Source organism: Chaetodon trifascialis, chromosome 1 (assembly GCF_039877785.1).
Source record: "Chaetodon trifascialis isolate fChaTrf1 chromosome 1, fChaTrf1.hap1, whole genome shotgun sequence".
NCBI classification, from domain to species: Eukaryota; Metazoa; Chordata; class Actinopteri; order Chaetodontiformes; family Chaetodontidae; genus Chaetodon; species Chaetodon trifascialis.
Window position 1 is genome coordinate 21,947,383 of NC_092056.1, and position 19,462 is coordinate 21,966,844.

Genomic DNA, 19,462 nt, shown 5'->3' on the forward strand with positions numbered 1-19,462 from the left:
TGATTAATGTACTAATAGTTTCAGCTGTACTCCATACATTGCATTATTTCTGATTCCACAGCAGCTCTACTAATAAGAAATATGTCTATCCATCTACCCATGAACCTTCTACACTTGGGGACTGGAGTGTATCCCAGCATGCATTGGATGAAACGTGGGATGCAACTTGCCAGCCTATCAGGGGTCCAGAAAGACAGAACAAACCACTCATATTAAATCTATACAGAATTTTAAGCTTCAGGCGAACCTGAGGCCCAACATTTGTAGCATGCAAGCTTTGATAGCATTCATTTTGGCACATTTCACTTATCCAAACAAACACCACAATTTGAAGTCAAACAATGAACACGCTAGAGCTCTGCAGGGATTGCAAATCTAGCTGCTGAACACCTACTTGCTAGGAGAACATTTACAGTCCGGCTGGTCAGGGCTCCAAGTGCGCTGGAACTCACACAGCTGTAGCCACCCTCCGCACTCTGGGGAGGGTGGCCATCCTTAGAGACGGGAAGCAGGAGGAGGGATCCATTGGCCAAATACCGCAGGAAGTCACCCCCCTCCAGAGGCAAAGGCTGGCCATCCTGAAGCCAGGTGACATTGAAAGGTGCATCGCTGGCCCCAAGGTTGCAGTCCAGCAAGAGGGGTAAACCTGGCTCCAACACTACATGGCTGGGCCCAGCCCCGCAGCTCAGCTCCACCGAAACAGGCTTTTCTGTGTGGGAAAAGGAAAAACGTTTGTCAACCAAGCTCTGTATGTGCAGCAGTCAAAATTGTTCTCAATTTTAGAAAAAGTTTCCATAAATGATCACTTTCTGATCTGTTTTGAGAGACGAACTTGTGCAGAACATATTCAGAACCTCACTGTAATCGTCTACAGGAACCTTTTTATTGCTGTGTGAACACATTCACAGCTCAGCTATAAATGTAATATTGCACTTGGTGGTCATTGGTCCAATTATTCATACATCTGTGCCATTTGTCATTTTTGGCTATTTTGGTCTTCATTATCAATTTCAGCCTTTGGCAATTTGTCATTTTACAGCACAACTTCAATAAAATCAATAGTGTTGGCAGCACAGATGGATAGGGGTAGTACATTCCAGAGGCAGGGTGTTCTGGGGACAGAGAGGAGGCTGGAGGAGAAGGTGGAGGAAGAGGAGGAGCTCTGAAAATGAAATGGGTGCAGGGGCCATGAAGGGATTTGTATGTCAGCAGCAGGACATTAAAGTCAGTGAGAAGGAGGGGAAGTCCTGGAGTGAGAGGTTGATTAGTTGGTGTGAAATGAGCAGCAGACAGCTCCATAAACTGCAGTCAAAGCAGATGCTGCTGTTTAACCCCCACAATTTTACCATGCTGTCATTTTTATTTTAAACTGCTTTTTCAAGTGATTAGTATTTTATTAAATGTAACATAGGAGAGCATATCCTTAACCCACATGCTTTAACATACTCCTTGCAATTTTATCTCCTATCTTTGTGTTCCTGTATCTCACCTACACTGTCAGTAACATTTCTGTGTTTTTGTCTCTACTGTACAACAGTAAGTGCAGTGAAACACAGTCTGATTTCAGTTCTGTGAAGAACAAGATGGAAGGAGAAAAGGCAGAAACATAGCAGAGGATCTTAGGAGACAAAAGAATTGTAACATTGTAAAACAGACTTTACTAAACATGCTTCTTTTAAGGCTTATGTGGAGTGGAACAAACATATTTATGCCCACATTTCACAAATCACAAAGATCGAACCTTTTAAAAGAGCTACAGTCAGACACGTAGGTACAACTGCGGTAAAACAGAGCAAAATATGCCTTCAGTCTACTGCACAGCAAATGATGAACTGCTTGTCTTGAGCGTCTCCATTATAGCACATTTCAATGTAATAACGTCACGTCAATAAAAAATGATTTAGCTTTTGTGACTGAAGCACCTCCACCAATTCAGCAGATTTGGAGCTTCAGTGAGGGACCACATATTGCTTTGAAAACCTTAATATTTGTATTGTCTGACGTCCAGTATAAACACTCCCGGCTGCCGATTTGCTCTGCGCTCTCAGGTGCAGCCATTACTGCTGCGGCGAAGTCAACACATTCACACCCACAGGGAAAGAGTGAAAGAGACGTCATCCTCTCAATCAGGTGAAGTTAATCTCTGTTAAAGTGGAAGTTCTTCACTCTCAACTCTCCCTAGTAGGGCTGGGCGATATGGCTGAAAACTGTATCACGATATAAGTGTTTTATATCGGTCGATATCGATAACTATTGATATTTTTTAACCTATTTAAAATAAGGACCAGGAGAAAAATAAATAAAATTTAAACATTTTTATTTCAAATTTAACCCTCCTCTGATTATAATCCCCTCAGCTATCAAGGCAGAAAGGAAAGGAAATGTCAACACAACCATGGAAAACACTCAAATAATAAATGGAAATAAAAGTGTAAAAATGTAAACAGAGAGAATCTTTTTTTTCCTGCAAGTTTAGTGCAGGAAGTTCACAAGCTGATTCACCTTCTAGTGAATAAAATGTTTTCAGATATGTGCAGTGTTTTGTAAACATGAGAAAACTGAGGAAGACTTGATATCTGTAATATACAAAAAAAAACAAACATGATACAGTACAGTAAGATTGACTGAACTATAAAACCAGCCTAGACATATGAATAACTTTAGTCACTCTTCTTACTCTAAACATACATGAACTATTCAATTATATTTTTATTGCGAGTGTGTTAAAAAAAAAAGCACGTGTAATTTTATAACCTGGCCTCTCCACAGTATTCAGCGGAAGCATGTCTTTAGCTATATGCCACTGCCTCCTTTATGTTTTTATGCCTTTTAGATGATTTGTCATAAGGCACTGAAGCAGATACCTCTGCATGGTGGTCTGCTGCTTGTGCGGTGGAGCTATGGTTGCAGATCAGTGGCGGCTGGTGAAAAAAATTCTTGGTGAGGCTGGTGTGCAGATTTCCCTGCCTAATCTAGGATAAGCATTCAAATGAACAGTTGGAAAATGAAAACAGTTCCACAACAATAATAATTTAATTTCACAGTTTCAAAGAAAAAGTAACAATTTACAGCTATATTAGACTTTATGCTATCAAATACTATACAATACAATCAAGGGATAAATTCACAACAAGGGTATGATTTCAGCTGAATCTATACAAATCAACAGTGTGAGTGAGTGAGTGAGTGAGTGAGTGAGTGAGTGAGTGAGTGAGTGAGTGAGTGAGTGAGTGGAGGGGGGAAGTGTCTAACGTAAGTGTGGGTTGAGTTATTATATGAAGAGAGAATGAAACAGAACATTTCCTATTAAAATGTAACATATACAAAGAATTGAGAACCAAGTTCAAAAATTAAACATAAACAGATGATTTTAATACCCTCTCTAATCAAGAAAAAATACAACATTTACTTGGAGAAAACAGCATCAGTGCCATAGAAGCAGCAAAATTTGTCATTGCATGTCACAGCCTGAGAGAAACAACAAAGCAGCCTCCAAAACTATATTATTATTACATATGGTTTTTATCTACCTCTTCATTGTGCCTTCTTACAGCAATGCGGTGCCCATCATCTAGCTGCGTTGCTATTCAATTCAATATGCCTTTATTCATCCCACGAGGGCTAATCTTTCCCAACACAGCTAGCTTTACGCAGTTCTCCGTGTGAACTTTGGATCTCCCATGCTTCTTGATCTGTTCGGAGAGGTGCTTTAAGTCAGTTAGTCCAGTCTTTGTCCAAGTCGAATCACATTTGAAACTTCTGAAGAGGATACAGGGGAAACAGAAAAGTGCATAAGCTGCACCTGCCCGCCATGTCTTACAGTTGAACCAGCTCCGACAAAAACTCAGTTTGTACAATTTATCTTTCTCCTTGGTTTGCTGGTAAATGTTGATTTCAGGCTTGTCGGGTCCCAGCTCCGTCGTCCGTCTCGCAAAAGGGTACATTAATAATAATTACACAAAATTTGGTGGAAGCTGCTCTTGACCTCCAGCTCTTACCGCCTTCGCCATCGCCTCTCTTCCTCGTCGCCGTACTTTTTTTCCCTCGTAGGACATCACTGGCTCCTCACGTAGCTCTAGCAATCCTAAACCTTCACGTATTTTATGTAGCGCTTGGGGCGACATTTCCAGCGCCCCACAGGCGTTAAATTTGGCGACGTTGATAGGCCAATTATTCATCATTTTTCCCTAGCAACCATAACCGGATTGGCTATTTAGCTGCAAGTCAGGGGCGCTTTGCCAAGTGGCCCATGAGAGAATGACACACTGTCTGTCAGTGGAAATTCACTGTTTAATGAGTGTCAGTTGGTGGAAATGTTGTTTAAAAGGTTTAAATTGCATGTAGGGACACACACACACACACACACGCTATTAAGTAAAACTGACACTGATTAAAAAAAAATGCAAAAACTATCTCTCCCCTCCACAGCTGGTGAGCCCCAGCACCCCCTATGGGCCAGTCGCTGCTGTTGCAGATGTTGTTAGACGTGGGCAAATTCAGCTGTGCTCCAAAGCGTGAGCGCGGCTAAGTAATGATGTGACAAATGATTCGACATGTCGGAGTGTCTGTCAAGTAAAAGTGGGCGTGCCAGATGAAGCCCCGATTCGAGGCTTGTATCATGCTTGTGGAAAACACGTGACCGATGACAAACGAGGCCTCGGTTTGTGTGGGCGACGTAACTCTCTTATTCCGAGTTTCGCTTCCGTATAAAGTGGGTTCAAAACGCATGCGTCTTTGTGGGTGTGTCGGCATTTATGGTAGTGTGGTGGTAGTGCTTCAGCATGTCAGTAGCAAGTTCAGTATATTACATAAATAGATTATTAGCGAGTGAAGTAGATTATATAGGTAGATCAGTACTAGTGCCATCATAACAATTGTTATCATTAGTCATAGTATTATTACTGGTATTAGCTTCTATTAGTTAGGGTACATACAATTACACCAAACCTAGCTGGAGGGTTACAGTGTTGTTTCATCCTCTCTTTCTATGGAGCCTCCAAGAAAGAGGAAGTCTTCTCCTGTCTGGGAGTATTTTGACATGGTTGCTCACAATAAGGTATATGTGAATGATTATATTTTATTTGCACATCATCACAACAGCTGAATCACAAAGTGTGATAACATTACCCACTTACTGGACCCAAGGTTTAAAAAAAACTGGGCTTCTTAAGTCAAGGGAGACTTCAAGAGGCTGTTACAAGGCTGAAGTATGAATGTGCCAACATTGTCAGGAACTCTGCAGTAAATTCTGCCAGTGGCAAACGCCTCAGCTCAGGTAGCAGCCTCTTCAGCAACATCTTAAATATCAATAACATCCATGAACAACAGTAAGTAGTTTGTTACTTTGTTTTGTCAAAATTAACATTAATTGGTACAGTAGTAATGTGAGCCACTGCTAATGTTTTTTCTTTTAACGTTTATTAGATGACCTTTGGCATCTGCTGGACACAACAGTGGATCAAAGTAGAAGAAGCTCAAGTGCTACAGCAGATGCCACAGTGGAAGCAGATCATTATTTAGCAGGGGTGAACCTGGCAAGAACAGAAGATCCCCTTGTCTACTGGAGTAGACAGAAACACTGACATCCCCACCTTTACCAGCTGGCTCTCATGTTTTTATGTTGTCCTGCATCTTCTGTTCAATGTGAAAGGGTATTTTCTAAGGCTGGAGAGATTGTTTCTAAGAAGGGGAACTGTCTTAGCCTGTTAAAAAAACAACAACATATTTTTCTTGATAAAAAACAATGAGCATTCTCATCCACCATTCAATGAAACAGTGTCTCCTGTGTAACATTCCCAGTCCCACATCCCTGCGCTAAGCACAAAAACAATGTTTTATTTGTGGTGTTCATACAGGCACCTGTAATCAAAAAATAATGTTTCCTTAATTAATTATTTTATAAATGAGCATAAACATGTGCGTGTGAGAGAACTTTGACAAAGATTTATGTTTTATTACAATCACAGAAAAAGTGTCCTCAGGTGATGAGCAAAATTAGTTTTATTTCTTTCCACAGCAGGTGTCACTAGTGAGAACTGAATGAAGCTTCGGGTAGTGAACCTTCTGGCAAATGAATGGGCTGCGAAGATTCAGTGGTTCAGGAAGCCTCAGTTTGCCATCACAACGGCTAAGGTGGTTAAACAAGTTTGTGGTATTACCGGTCTTGGTGGGGACGACAGTCTTGCATAAGTTACAGACCACATTGGTCTGACTACGGTCCGACTTATAAAATCCAAAAAAACTCCATACTGGCGAGCTGACATTCCCTGTTTTATTGGCAGTTTCTTCACTCGCTGCAACACTCAGTTCATAGTTCTAATCTCACTCCTCGCAAAACATCAAACACGAGACAACGAGATGGCGCAACCGAACTTGATACTGTTACATGATTGGCACGTTAGCGTGTCTCTCTCACTGATCTGCGATTACTCCCTACGTTGCTCGGTTACCTGAAAGCGAGTGCCTTTGTTCATGCAACCAACCTTGCTTCGCAACTGTTTCTTCCAACAAAGAAAAAATTATTGAATGTTTTATCGAACGCATTTTTTATTGATCTTGATTACATGTCTATCGCGAGACATATCGTTATCGTTTTATCGCCCAGCCCTACTCCCTAGTTTTGATACAGCCTTTTGGGAAAAAAAAAAAAAATCATTACTGCACCGCTTTCATCCAACCTCCACAGTCTGGATGAATAAGTGTCGTGTGGAGTCACTAATCAAACCCAGCAGGAATTGTAACCTTGTGACTTAAATAGTCACACTCAATTGATTTCTTGCATTGTAATCATTTAATGAAAATCAGAAACACACAACACTGTTAACATGTAGAGATATGTGAAATGATGGCTCACCATTGGCCTGTGTCAGTCCAGCGGAGCCTACTTGGTGTTGCTGAGCTCACTTCTGAAGATTTAATGGAGACTTCAAAAAGTGTGATAGATTTAATGGGAAATAGGCTTTTACTTTTAGTTATTTCCAAAGTCTCAGCTTGTAGGTGGAGCAGATAACGGCATTGTCCAGAAAAGCTATCTAACCTATTTCCATTAGTCAACATATAAAAGGTTCTCCTGGATCTCTTTGACAGATTTCTTGGCAAAAGCACTTAAGAGGCAAATTCCTTTGCACGTGTTACAGTGTTACACACAGACTTATTACTGTACCTCTGGAAATAAATAAGAACTAATGTAATTTAAACTTCCCGTCTATAGTTCAGTTGATAAATCCCTCTGTGAATTCATCTTAGAAACACTAGGCACACACACACACACACACACACACACACACACACACACACACACACACACACAGCAAGGTTCCTTTCTGCTTCTCTTTCTCCGACAGATTAATTAAGTTAATGGGAGATGAATTTTTTTCCTTGATTAAATGAGGCCTGACCCCCCACCATCACATTCTGATGAGGAGGCCGGGTAATGCTGAGAAAGGCTACATAGTGCTGTGACGCACCCACCCACCCACACACACACACACACGCACACACACACACACACACACCTGCCATGGAGACAACATAAACATGCATGAACACACATGCACTCAAACCCCATACAAACAGCGACTCACGCAGGCACACGTGAAGAACAGCAGAAAACGCTCAGAATCTTGTGCACCAACACACACTGACACAGATCACCTCCACGGCTCCTCTCTTCCTCTCTCCCATTTCAACTAATTAGGTCTCATTAAGTCATTAAAACGTTAGCAGCCATTTCCCAGCTCTCTGCCAATGAATTCACTTGGCGAGAGGTGGGGATCGTTCTACGTTGGGTATGGATGTCATTACGCCTCACAAAACTGGAGTAGAGGTGTGATGAGGAACATGCAAAAAAGAAAAAAGAAAACAGGGAAACACCAATCTTCTTGTAGCAAAGTTTACACATATTAACCTGTGTAAATTGAATTATGTAATAAGATTAAATAAAACATGTCCAACCTTGAAAATGCAGAACCAGCATGACCTACTATCCTTTGAAAAGGAGGCAATGTAAACATATCACATATTTCAAGTAGTGGCTATTTCATCTGGGAATAATACATGTTATATCCACACACACATTCACACCAGAAACCTCGACATGCCCTAGATCTGTGGCCATGTGCCGCACACACGCATAAATACACATATTTACACGCTAACATGTACGCACACACCCACTACAACCCACACAGATGCATGCACACCCACACAGTAACTTGAAGAGGAAGGATCTGTGAAGTGGCCATTTTGCCATTTTACTGTACAAATGTGTGTGTGTATGGGGGGGGGGGGAGACAGGGTGCACTCTGGGATATAGTAGCGGCTGTGCATCTTACTGAGCTGTAGTGAATGGATTGTGGTGGCACTGCGCCAAGCGGTTCATAGCTTACTCTAAGTAGAGAGGGGACAGTGGTTTACATGGGGACGAGAAGATGAAAAAAGACTGTCAGACAAGCGCAGACAAACACAGAAATAGAAGAAAGAAAGAAAGAAAGAAAGAAAGAAAGAAAGAAAGAAAGAAAGAAAGAAAGAAAGAAAGAAAGAAAGAAAGAAAGAAAGAAGCAAATGCACCACACATAAATGACAAAGTGCCCCTTCAGCCAATGATAGGATTCCCAATATTCTGTGAAATTAAATCACATGTTTGATGTACCTTCATACCACTCCTACATATGTGGAGAAATGCATAGACTGACCACTGATATGCAGTGAGCCATAAAAGGAAAGGATTGAATGTTTTTCTTCTATTTATTTAACTGCTTCTTCTCTACTGTAACTGAATTCCCTTTTGACCAGCCTAGCAGCCTTTTCCTTTCATCCTCACTGCAGTGGAGGCATGCCCAGGCAACGTATTCATTAGGCAGCCACCACCACACACTTGACCTTTGTGGAGTGCATGTGCAAACGGGCTGGCATTGCTCCGTGCTCATGCAGTGACAGCTTCATCATGGACAGACCTGAATCTCAGGTGGAGGAAGAAAACACAGTACGTGATACTAACTCCACCAAGAAAATATGTGGTTTATATTTTGCCTGTGACTGTGGTGCTTTTTGCACCTAATCGAGTACCGTTTCTTATATATGTATTATATTTTATTTAGGGCTGTCAGTTTAACGCGCTAATTAGATTAATTAAGGCGCTATAAAAATTAACGCAATTAATCATGAGTGGCAAGTCAATGCGCAAGCATTTTAAATTTGGCCCTTTGAGTGACCCGTAGGCTACAGTGGCAGGTCGCATCTTACCTGCGCCACTGGTCAAAAGCAGGGTGACAACAGACGGGGATGCGACACCGGAGAGCGAGGCAAGCCTACTTGGACCTTTGAACGGCAAGTTTATTTATAAAAAGAACAAAGACGGGACTATTAACAAGAACGCAGTGATTTGTACCTTGTGTAAAAAAGAATTTTCCTATCACCGTAGCAGCTCCAGTCTGAATTATCATTTAAACGCTAAACGTGTAGTTGCCGCTAGTGCTGCTAGTGCTACGGTGAGCTCACTCCGCCAACCCACACTTGCTGAGTTAGGAAAACGAATGAGCAAAGCCACGACAGAAAAACTGACAAACTCAATCGCAAAGTGGGTTGCTGCTGATTGCAGGCCGATTTCAATCGTGGAAGACGAGGGCCTAAAAGAGGCGTTTCAGATAGCGTCATGTGACTCTAATTTCCAGCTACCGTCGAGAACTACAGTGATGAAAAGAATTGACCAGCTGTAATGTGAATGTCAGTGAATTGTAATGTCCTAGAATTCAAATTCTTTATTTGGGGACCTTTAGCAGATATGAGATTAAAATGCGATTAATTAGATTAATTAATTACAAATCCTGTAATTAATTAGATTAATTTTTTTAATCGCCTGACAGCACTAATTTTATTATAATTTCATATCACCATAGACATTGTCTATTTGATCTTTTTTAAAGTAGTTTGAATTACTTTAGTGGCTTTAGTTAACCAAATGAGATTTCTCCCTCAAGTAGCACTCCTGTTGTTCAATTTCTTCCATTGTGAAGTAATTGGTAGCTTGGACAGATGCTTTCAAAGCAGCTTCCCCACCACTGCTGATGTACCACCCTGTTCACAATCAAATGTACAAAAAACGGACACAGAAGAGAAACAAAACACACACACACACACACACACACACACACACACACACACACACACACACAAAGAAACAGACTGAAAAACAGAGAAAAGGCTGTGGAAATGGAGACGGTAGGAGGGCAGTGCTGTCGATACCATCAACACTTACTCTGCTAGTCCATTTCTGTTAATGGATCACCTATTCACAAAACGTGTGGGAGAACAGAAGGAGAAAGAGGAGGAGTAGGAGGAGGATAGTGACCCAACACAGCGAATATTTCACCCGGCCCAGCTCACTATCAACAGAGACTGGACACCCCATGACCCGGAGGCCACAGCTCAGGTTTCCACAGCCTCTAAACTGAAGCGATACAATAGCCTACCTCAGGCCTTTCAGGAACTAGAGATCCACACAAAGGGGCTCTGCTAAAAGAGTCCAAACACTGGTGCTTTGTGTAATGAACTGAAATTTCTTTTTACCCAATGCTAATGCCCAATTATAAAACATGTTGCTATTTGTTGCTGTTTTTATGGAATTTTTGCTGCACTGCTGTTGCAACAATTCCAAGACAGATTTCACCTCACTTCAATTTACCCAGCGCAGTCATATTCATGCAGCATGTAATATTCGTTTTATAACAAAAACAAATGCTCACAGGTTTGTTGCACTGCTTTGAGCTAAATGCTAATGTCAGCTTGCTAACATGCTCTCGCCGACAACGCTACATGCTGATGTTTAGCAAGTATGACACTTACCATATTCACCATCTTAGTTTATGGTGTTAGCATGTTAATAATAGCAAATTAAACACAAAAAACAGTGTCACCCAAGGCAACTGTGATTGGTTTTTGGGAAGGGCATTTTTCAGCTGCGCCAGAATGATAGTGGGTGCAGCCAGACCTAAAAACTGGCTAAAAACTGGCATATGAGCGCAATAGTGTTGCATGAACAAGTGTCAAGTTGACTGAAAGAGGTCACAAACTTAAAAAAGTGAATGAAGAGGGATGTAAGGTGAAAAATTGAAAGAGAGGACATGAGACAAAGAAAGAGACCCAGAATAACAGAACAAAATAGAGGACTGAACAGTGCAGAAAGGATTAGGGCAGCCTTGAGACTCGACTGAAAGAGAGCAGCAAAATGTGATTACAGACACTTTTGTGAAGAGGGACCACTAAAGCTCTCAAAAGCAGTGATAACCAGATTGCCTTGTGCCTCCTGTTAGATTGACACAGCTGCAGTGGATAATTGCTAGGAGTCCTGAAGGATGTTGTAGTGTGCCATACATGTAGGTAGTACTGTACTTGGACTAAATACAGCCTGAGTGGACAGGGACAGATGGTCTGATTGATAGCACTGGGCAGTTTCCAGAAGGCAAACTCCACTGTGTGTGTGTGTGTGTGTGTGTGTGTGTGTGTGTGTGTGTGTGTGTGTGTGTGTGTGTGTGTGTGTGCGTATATGTGCGTGTGTGCACGTGTGTGTGTGTGTGTGTGTGTGTGTGTGTGTGTGTGTGTGTGTGTGTGTGTGTGTGTGTGTGTGTGTGTGTGTGTGTGTGCGTGTGTGCGTATAAATCCGGATACCACAAACGAAACCTCAAATCAAGCTTGACTAGTGCTCGCCTGCTGTTTCAGGTGGTTGTGTTAGCTAATTCAATTATTTTACATCAATAGCAATGTAATAAAAAGACAGTCCGGCCACTTTCATGTGCGTGTGGCCAAAAACTACCCAGCGTGAAAATGAATCGATAGTCAGAAGCCACAGTTGTGATAATCTGAGCAGAGAAGCAGCCAGCGATAAAGCCAGCTGGGAGGTGGGGGCTCTCAGGTTTCGGTGGCTAGGTGGAAATGCCTGTGTAATAACAAGAAATGGAAAGTCTCACTGACAGACACACGTCTCTACTGTCTAAATATTTAGGCTTCTTCTCTACCTTTCCATGTGAACACTGTTCCTTGGGCAGTGGGTTCTTTCTGTAAAGACGCAAAGAGAAACATGGTGCATATTCAAGCGTCTTTGCTTTGATGGCAAATTAAAACTCTCTATTTACGAGTTAAGCAATGGTGCATACAGTGAGCTCAACATTTCACTGAACCCATAGTGAGGTTGTGAGTCACTCCACAATCTGAACAGCTGCTGTGTCAGGTGTTAACTGTTCCAGCTGTGTTTCCTCCCATGATGATACAGCGGGTTCTTCTTGCACCCACTCATCTTAACCACACACACACACACACACACACACACACACACACACACACACACACACACACACACACACACACACACACACACACACTTTCACTGCCAGAAAGCTGATAGAATGAATCAAAGATTGTAGTGTGACTTTTGGGGATTGGAAAGTTGAATGAGGTTGTGCACATACTGACAGGGCTGCAAATTGAAGGGCTGCACCTCTTTCTCTGATGGAAAACTGTTTCAAGCTTCTTTTAAAATTACATATTATTTGGCTGCTCGCCCCTGCAGACCCCTGGGCTCTAGATCAACAAAATCTACATTATTACAATCTAATTACCTCCCAATAGCACACTATTGACATTTTAAGATGAAATGTTCAATTAATCAATTGGTCATTTGGTCTATGAAATATCAGAGAAGACTAAGAAAAATTCACATCTGAGAAGGTACAAACAGCAAACTTTGGGCATTTTTGCTTGAAAAACAACTTACACCACTCTTCATCTGTCAAAATAGTTGATTATTTTTCTGTCTATCAAGTAACTGATTAACTGCTCCAACAGCATAATGAAACCGTTCTGAAACCGTCTGTATTTGCCATCCTGTCTTTGAACCTGTCACACTGTACTTCAATGTACAAATTCTCTACTGTCCAACATCTACTACTTTTAATAATGAAAGCTGCCATGTGTTGCATACAGTAATGAACCACAAACTCGACATTTATACTTATGATCATTAAGATCATACAGTGAGCCTCTTCTCAAAGCCAGTGGAACAACAAATGGCATGAAAGCGTACAATGAAAAAATAAAAAAGAGGGGCTGTGGTGAGAGGAGCATGGCTCCTGTGTCCCACTGTGTGTACAAGAGGGAGAAAGGGAGCAGAACAGAGAACGGGGGATAGAGAATGTGAGAGGGGGCGTACCACTGCAGTCCCTCATGCCTCCTGCTCTATGTACAGTGCTCATTCATCCCAGTCTGGCTTCCTCCAATCACAGCGCAGCGTTCCTGCATGCAGGGCCTCCCAGCAGCATGGGGCCTCCACATGGCCATATCAAGTGCCAGGCCCACTTGCATGAGTCAACAAAGCGAGCAATAAAACTAACATGGGAGTAACACGGGAGATCCAAATCAGAATCTGTTCATTCAAGCAGCGGCACAGTGAATGTAGAGGAATTTATGTGGGTCACATTAGTTCATGAAAACAGACAACAGGAAGAACAGTCTAAAAACATTCTCCTCTTACCTCAGTCTGCTCTTTGAAGTGAGGCACACATACAATACTGTCTAGTGCTCATGCGCAAGGATCAGGTTGAGCATCTCACACAAGGTCAGGATGATGAATGAGACTGCTATGTGACACTACCTGGCACATGCACTGATGAAGGGCACGTCGCACTGAGGAGGCTTCACATTATGCTCACACTGGGGTGCTCAACAATGACATTTTCCATCACTGATGTGAGAGAGGTGTGCTGTGATCTTTTAGTAATATACTGCATTTGAATGAGAACTAAAGGGTGTGTGTGTGTCCTCACTGTGAATGACAAGTGCTCAAAAGATTCATAAATGTGTGTATTGTATGGTGGTTACACATACAGGTATGAAGACACACACACTCCACCGCTGCAGTCTGGAGCCTTTTATTGTATGCATGTGAATTTCGTGAACTGCTTTTCCTTCCATAGCATGTACTCATCAATATATCATCATTTTAAAGCTATTCAGTATTTAAATGCATTTATCCACGCACTCTTACCTACATGGCCACCTTCAGTGTAACTCCTCAGCTCTCATGTGACCAAGCAGATAGCAGATAGAGGAATGGAAGGAATGTGAATGCAGGATAGTTGATCATGTGAGTGCAGCCAGAACACTGTCTCTCTCTCTCTCTCTCTCTCTCTCTCTCTCTCTCTCTCTCTCTCTCACACACACACACACACACACACACACACACACAAAATGATGAAACTACACTGTGAGAATAAAAGCCAAAGTAATGAATACAAATGTGAGTGAGAAATCAAGTTGTACCAGGTATAAAGACCTTACAAGTGTATGAAATTGACTTATTAGAGACATACCATCTTCAAAAATCCCAAAGTCCACTGCTATAAGGAGCTGGGTTACTGCCTGCCTTTGATGTTAGGCAACCTCATTTCACAAAATATTGCTGCAGCTTCACTGATCGGTCTTGTTATGTTTACATGAAGATGATGTTCAAGGGTACAACCACTTTCAATTGAGTTGGGGCTATGGATAGAACAATGCTGGGATTTAAATGAGGCTATGAGTAGGCCTTGGACTGAGGTCAGTGCTGGCTAAGGAGCCAAGCTTGCTCAGATAATATACTGTACACCACCTTCACTGCAGCTGTGACCCTACTCTGAGCATCATCTCAAATGACATCATGTAAAGTTATCAATTACACTCTATGGCAAACCTCATTGACCCAGCAAGCCGACAGGATAAAATGCACAATCTATCAGACTTGCGTATCTATTTGTGCTCCTGGGATCAAGGAATTAACAGATAGTAGCATTACCACAGAGCAACTTGCACACATTTGACATCTGTGTGCAACTGAGAAGCACTTCAGTGCAAAGCTGCTTTAGGGAAATATTACTATATATTAGGTCTGGGTGGTATACTGGTTCACACCGAATACCAGTGTCTATTTTTGTTATGATATGAATTTTTAATATACCGCCACACCGGTGTATGTGATTACACAATGTCCAGAATTTTGCGCCGAGCGACACTGTTTCAGACGGGACGGTTTTCAATGTTGCGCTTCTAAATAGGCAATGTGCGGGGTGTGGTGAGGGTAAACTGTAGTGCTCTGGTGTTACGTTATGGTGAAGATGGATGGGACAGACACTGAAAGTTCCGAAATCGAAGCTGCAGAACTAGTAGAACATGATGACACAGAAGAATTTGTGCCAAAAAGAGGAGCCGTGTCTGTTTTTTTTGTTTTTTTTGGGTCAGGCTAACAGGAGCAATTTGCTCCACCACCTTAGCCGCAAGCATGTCTTGTAACAAAAAGACGAAAATAGCGTATGTCCACTTTATTTCGCCACTTCATGCAAACCACACAAGCCTGGTATCATATGAAAGCAGAGGATGGTGATCACAAAGATGTCTGCCTCCTCACTGTGTGCCGAAAACTCTGCGAGCTAGCAGCCAAAAAGTAGCAGAAAAAACACTTCGCTAAATCATACAGTATGTCTTGCCTTTGCTGTTTTGTGGTCAAAAGTTATATTCCAGCTCGAAAGAATGCTGCTAATGTCTCCCCCTATGACTCTGCGTTAGTTTGAGATCAATCACGAAGGTCCAGGTTGTTTACATAAAGAGGAGGGGGTTTCTAGAGTGGAGGGACCGCTCCTCATTCGACAACCTATCTCAGGGCTTACTTCCTTCTGGATCGTCACTGGTGTTACTATGGTGAATTTGGGCGCTGCCCCTCGAATCTCTTGACTCTAACTGGTCAATAGAGGTGTCGATCATCAAAATAGACCAATGGGTTGCTGAGCTATTGATTGGTCGCAGTTAGTTTCACCGCTCTGTCTCATTTACTCATGAATGAGGAGAGCGCTCACAGAGGACTCTGCTGAGCAGCCCATGGTGTTATTTTACCGTTTTATTTGCATTTCGTCCTTTAATAAGAGATAAGAAGAATAGCAAGCAGAAAAAAAGGCTGAAAAAGTGTTGTCATCAGAGGAGTTTCTCCATATGCTTGGACGAGATAACAGTACTCTGCCCAAATGAGCGCCTGGATATACCTGTGTTAAAACATCTGTCTTCCAGATGAAAGAAAAAAATACCATCATATACCGTGAGACCGTTGTAATTTTGAAAAATGCCGTGATATACATTTTTGGTCATACCACCCAGCACTACTATATATCCTAGAGGGCATTCTCTGTAATGTTAATGCTCTGTTGGCATCATCTGCAAAGTACTACCTTGTAACACTTTTGTAAAATCTTCTTCATGGCTCAGGTGTGAACAAAAGCAGATACATTGCAGTAAAGGCACACTCAAGATTACAGTGCTCTTACATGTGACATTGTTCACAGTGAGCAAATCACTCACAGAAGAGGTGAAGCTTTACACGCTGCAACATGTAATATTTCACCCTGAAGAGTGACTTTAAGAGATATGCAAGCTACACTATTTTTGTTTAAAAAAATAAAAAATAAAAAATACCATCAAAGCATTGCAACTATATCTGTAACTCTCCTGTCGTGACTGAAATGAGTCAAAATAGAACTTTTCAACACAATAGTTTGAAAATCCCAGGAGAGCACATCATTTGAATTCATACTTCGACAAAATCAAGCTCTAACCTTCGTCTGCTTTCATATAAACACGTCTGTGCTTAAGGTTGCCTCTCTAACAGCATGAATAGGCGCACACAGGGCACCATAAAAATCAACATATTCACTGCACAAATATACCCAGCTGAAACTCAGCCCAGGGCATCTTTAAATAATATGCATCCTAATTTAGCATGGACTCTCTGGGGAGAGGATCAAGATGCACTCACAAATCGCAGCTGACACACCCACGCTTACACACAAGCAAGCAGGCACACAGGGTAAATGTACCTCAGTAAACACTAACACGCACACACATGAAGATACTTAATTTATCGCTAATGTGAGCTATTCTCCACAGGCACTGCTGTCCGGCAAGCTCTGGATTGAAGTCTCACGGGACCTGTGTGTGTTCACAGAAATTCTAAGAGAGTGCGATGGGTTTGGGCCCAGGCAATGAGAACAACTCAAACATAGTCATTCAAAGTACAATTAACTTCAGTAATCATTTAGACGGCAAATAAATGAGAAAAGCAATTACATGGGGTCATTAAAGTGGTGCGCTCACAAAGAGATGATCTCTTCATCTGTTACTGGACATGGAAGAAGGTCCTCAAATCCCACCTGCACAGGCATATTTTCTGGTGACCTCAGAGCAGCTACACGCTGATGTTAGACACATGAGCAGTTACAGTTAAGGCCAATGCAAGTCATCCTACAGACAGCATGCATCCCTCTGCAAATTCCATGTTTAATATTCTGTAGCTGCCACTATACGGGAGGCTGAACAGCTGGCCCTCTGGTGTAGACACAACAAGCTGGAGCTGAACACACTCTAAACATTACAGATGACAGTGGAGTTCAGGAGGAGATATGGATGACAGTTCTTAGGGGACCTAAAGATGGAGACCATCACTGACTCCATCTTCCTGCCGTGGCTAAGGAGTGGCCTGTTTCTGTGGCCCCAGTTTGTTCAGTATTCAACAGCCAGCTGTATGTTAGCTAGTCTGTACAGTGAGTGCCACAGACCACCCCTTCCTTGTGCATACATACTTGGGTGAAAACTTGGCTCTGCTTCCACTTTGACACTAATTATTAAACTGTAGTATGAAGGTTAGCCTCCAAAAATGCCACTATATCACTGGTGCACTGACACCTCATGGACTGGTGCCACCAAAACCAAGACCTTAAAGCCTCTCTCAGCACCAGCACACAGTAACACAAGCCATTTGATCACTACTTGCCCAGTATGAAATGCAGCGTATGAAACACAAGGTAAACTTGTGGCTGAGGAGGCAAATCAAGCATCAATCAAGACAGAATTTTTTTCAATATTTAGGAGATCAAATCAAGGCCAACAGAGTACATTAAATGTGGTTTCAAAGGAGGGAAGGAGGACAGGAAAGGGCCTCCTGTAGTCCACAGTTGTTGCTCTATCTATGGTAATTTCAAGCCACTAAGATGACACCAGTGTTAGAGTTTGTTATCTCACAGGTTTGTGTTCGTGTCCTGTTTTAATTGTCACACAGTCAATAATTTATTAATACACAAATGTCAGCATTAGGTCTGCTCAGCTTGATGTTTTTCTGGTGCTTTGACACTGCTCGCTTGAAGGCAACGTAATAGAAGTAAACATGGAAGCAGGAGAAAATTGAAAAACAAAACATGTAACTGTGTGTTGGGATGAAATGGCTCTTAAACTTCATTCATTTCAGTGCAGTACAGGTAAGATTGTCATGCAGAACGTCAGTCAGTGAAGCAACTTTTGAGACAGTGATATGACCTTGCTGTGCTGCAAACTGAAATGCGTGCATTTTGTGCTCAAACTTTACTAATAACCTTGTTCAGACTTCTTTTTTAAAAGTGATACAAAGTTTGTAACACAGCACCCTTACTAGATTCAAAATATCTTCAGCTGACACTGTGCCAAGGTGAACATATAACCCCTTGTGTAACTTTACATCTCCATGATATTTAAGCTAGAGAATGGACTTTGCCCTGAGTACCCTGGTTGCAGTGTGTGGAATAAATGGTTGACTCAAAAAAATGCTTCCCTCCCACCACCATGCCAAACATTGCACAGGGTCACTTCAGCAGTGGGATTCCTACAGGCTCATTTTTTTTCCTTGAGTGTTCAGTCGAAACATTAACTCTGTATGAAACAAGCTGCTGAGATGACCCTGTCTGACTGGGAATTTTGGAAGAATAACTGTGTTTTTTCCCTCCGACAGTAAGTCAGGGACTAGATGTTCTGCTGCAGAGTTGTCCATCAATTTCACAATAAAGGAATGTAATTTAATCCTTGCTAGAGCTGTAATCACACAAATGTAGTCAAAGGTGAGCATGAAGCAAGCTAAAAATAAGACATCAACAGTGTGGTGATGTCAATGGGCTGGTCTACAGCCTTCACAGATGTGTCAAGAGCATGTGAGCAAATGCTGCTCGTTTGGATACCTTTATTTTGAATCAACAACCACATATATTCACTGTTTTACAGTGTGTTCACTTATTCTGCTTATTTCTGTTTAATAATAGATTAACTTTACAGTGCAGCACTTAAGCTATTCACTACGGTCCACACTGTCACCTTGTCTGTATAAAGTAACATTGCAAGCCCATACAAGGGAAATGAATGAATGTGAAGCACATTTCTCCTTAATCAAGGCATATTCCACTATGCTGTGCCAGTTGCATTGCAGTAGAACAGTGTGACTGTGTGAGTGTTACGATGGACAGAGCTGAGAAGCATCCAGTGAGCTCAATCAACACTTGGTGGTACAAATCAAATGACCAGTATGACTCAGAGGAGACGTTACATAGGAGTTACTGTGGACTGTTGGACTGTTAGTACAGACAATTTTCATGAC

General features: G+C 41.9%; 1 protein-coding gene across 1 annotated transcript in view; it reads right to left on the reverse strand.

The window, feature by feature from the left end:
- igdcc4 (immunoglobulin superfamily, DCC subclass, member 4) overlaps positions 1-19,462 on the reverse strand; it is a 52,530-nt gene that overhangs the window by 29,865 nt on the left and 3,203 nt on the right. Inside the window, exon 2 of the mRNA XM_070964632.1 lies at positions 395-709. Within this exon, the coding sequence (XP_070820733.1) occupies positions 395-709 (315 nt within the window). The remainder of the gene's footprint in view (positions 1-394; positions 710-19,462) is intronic.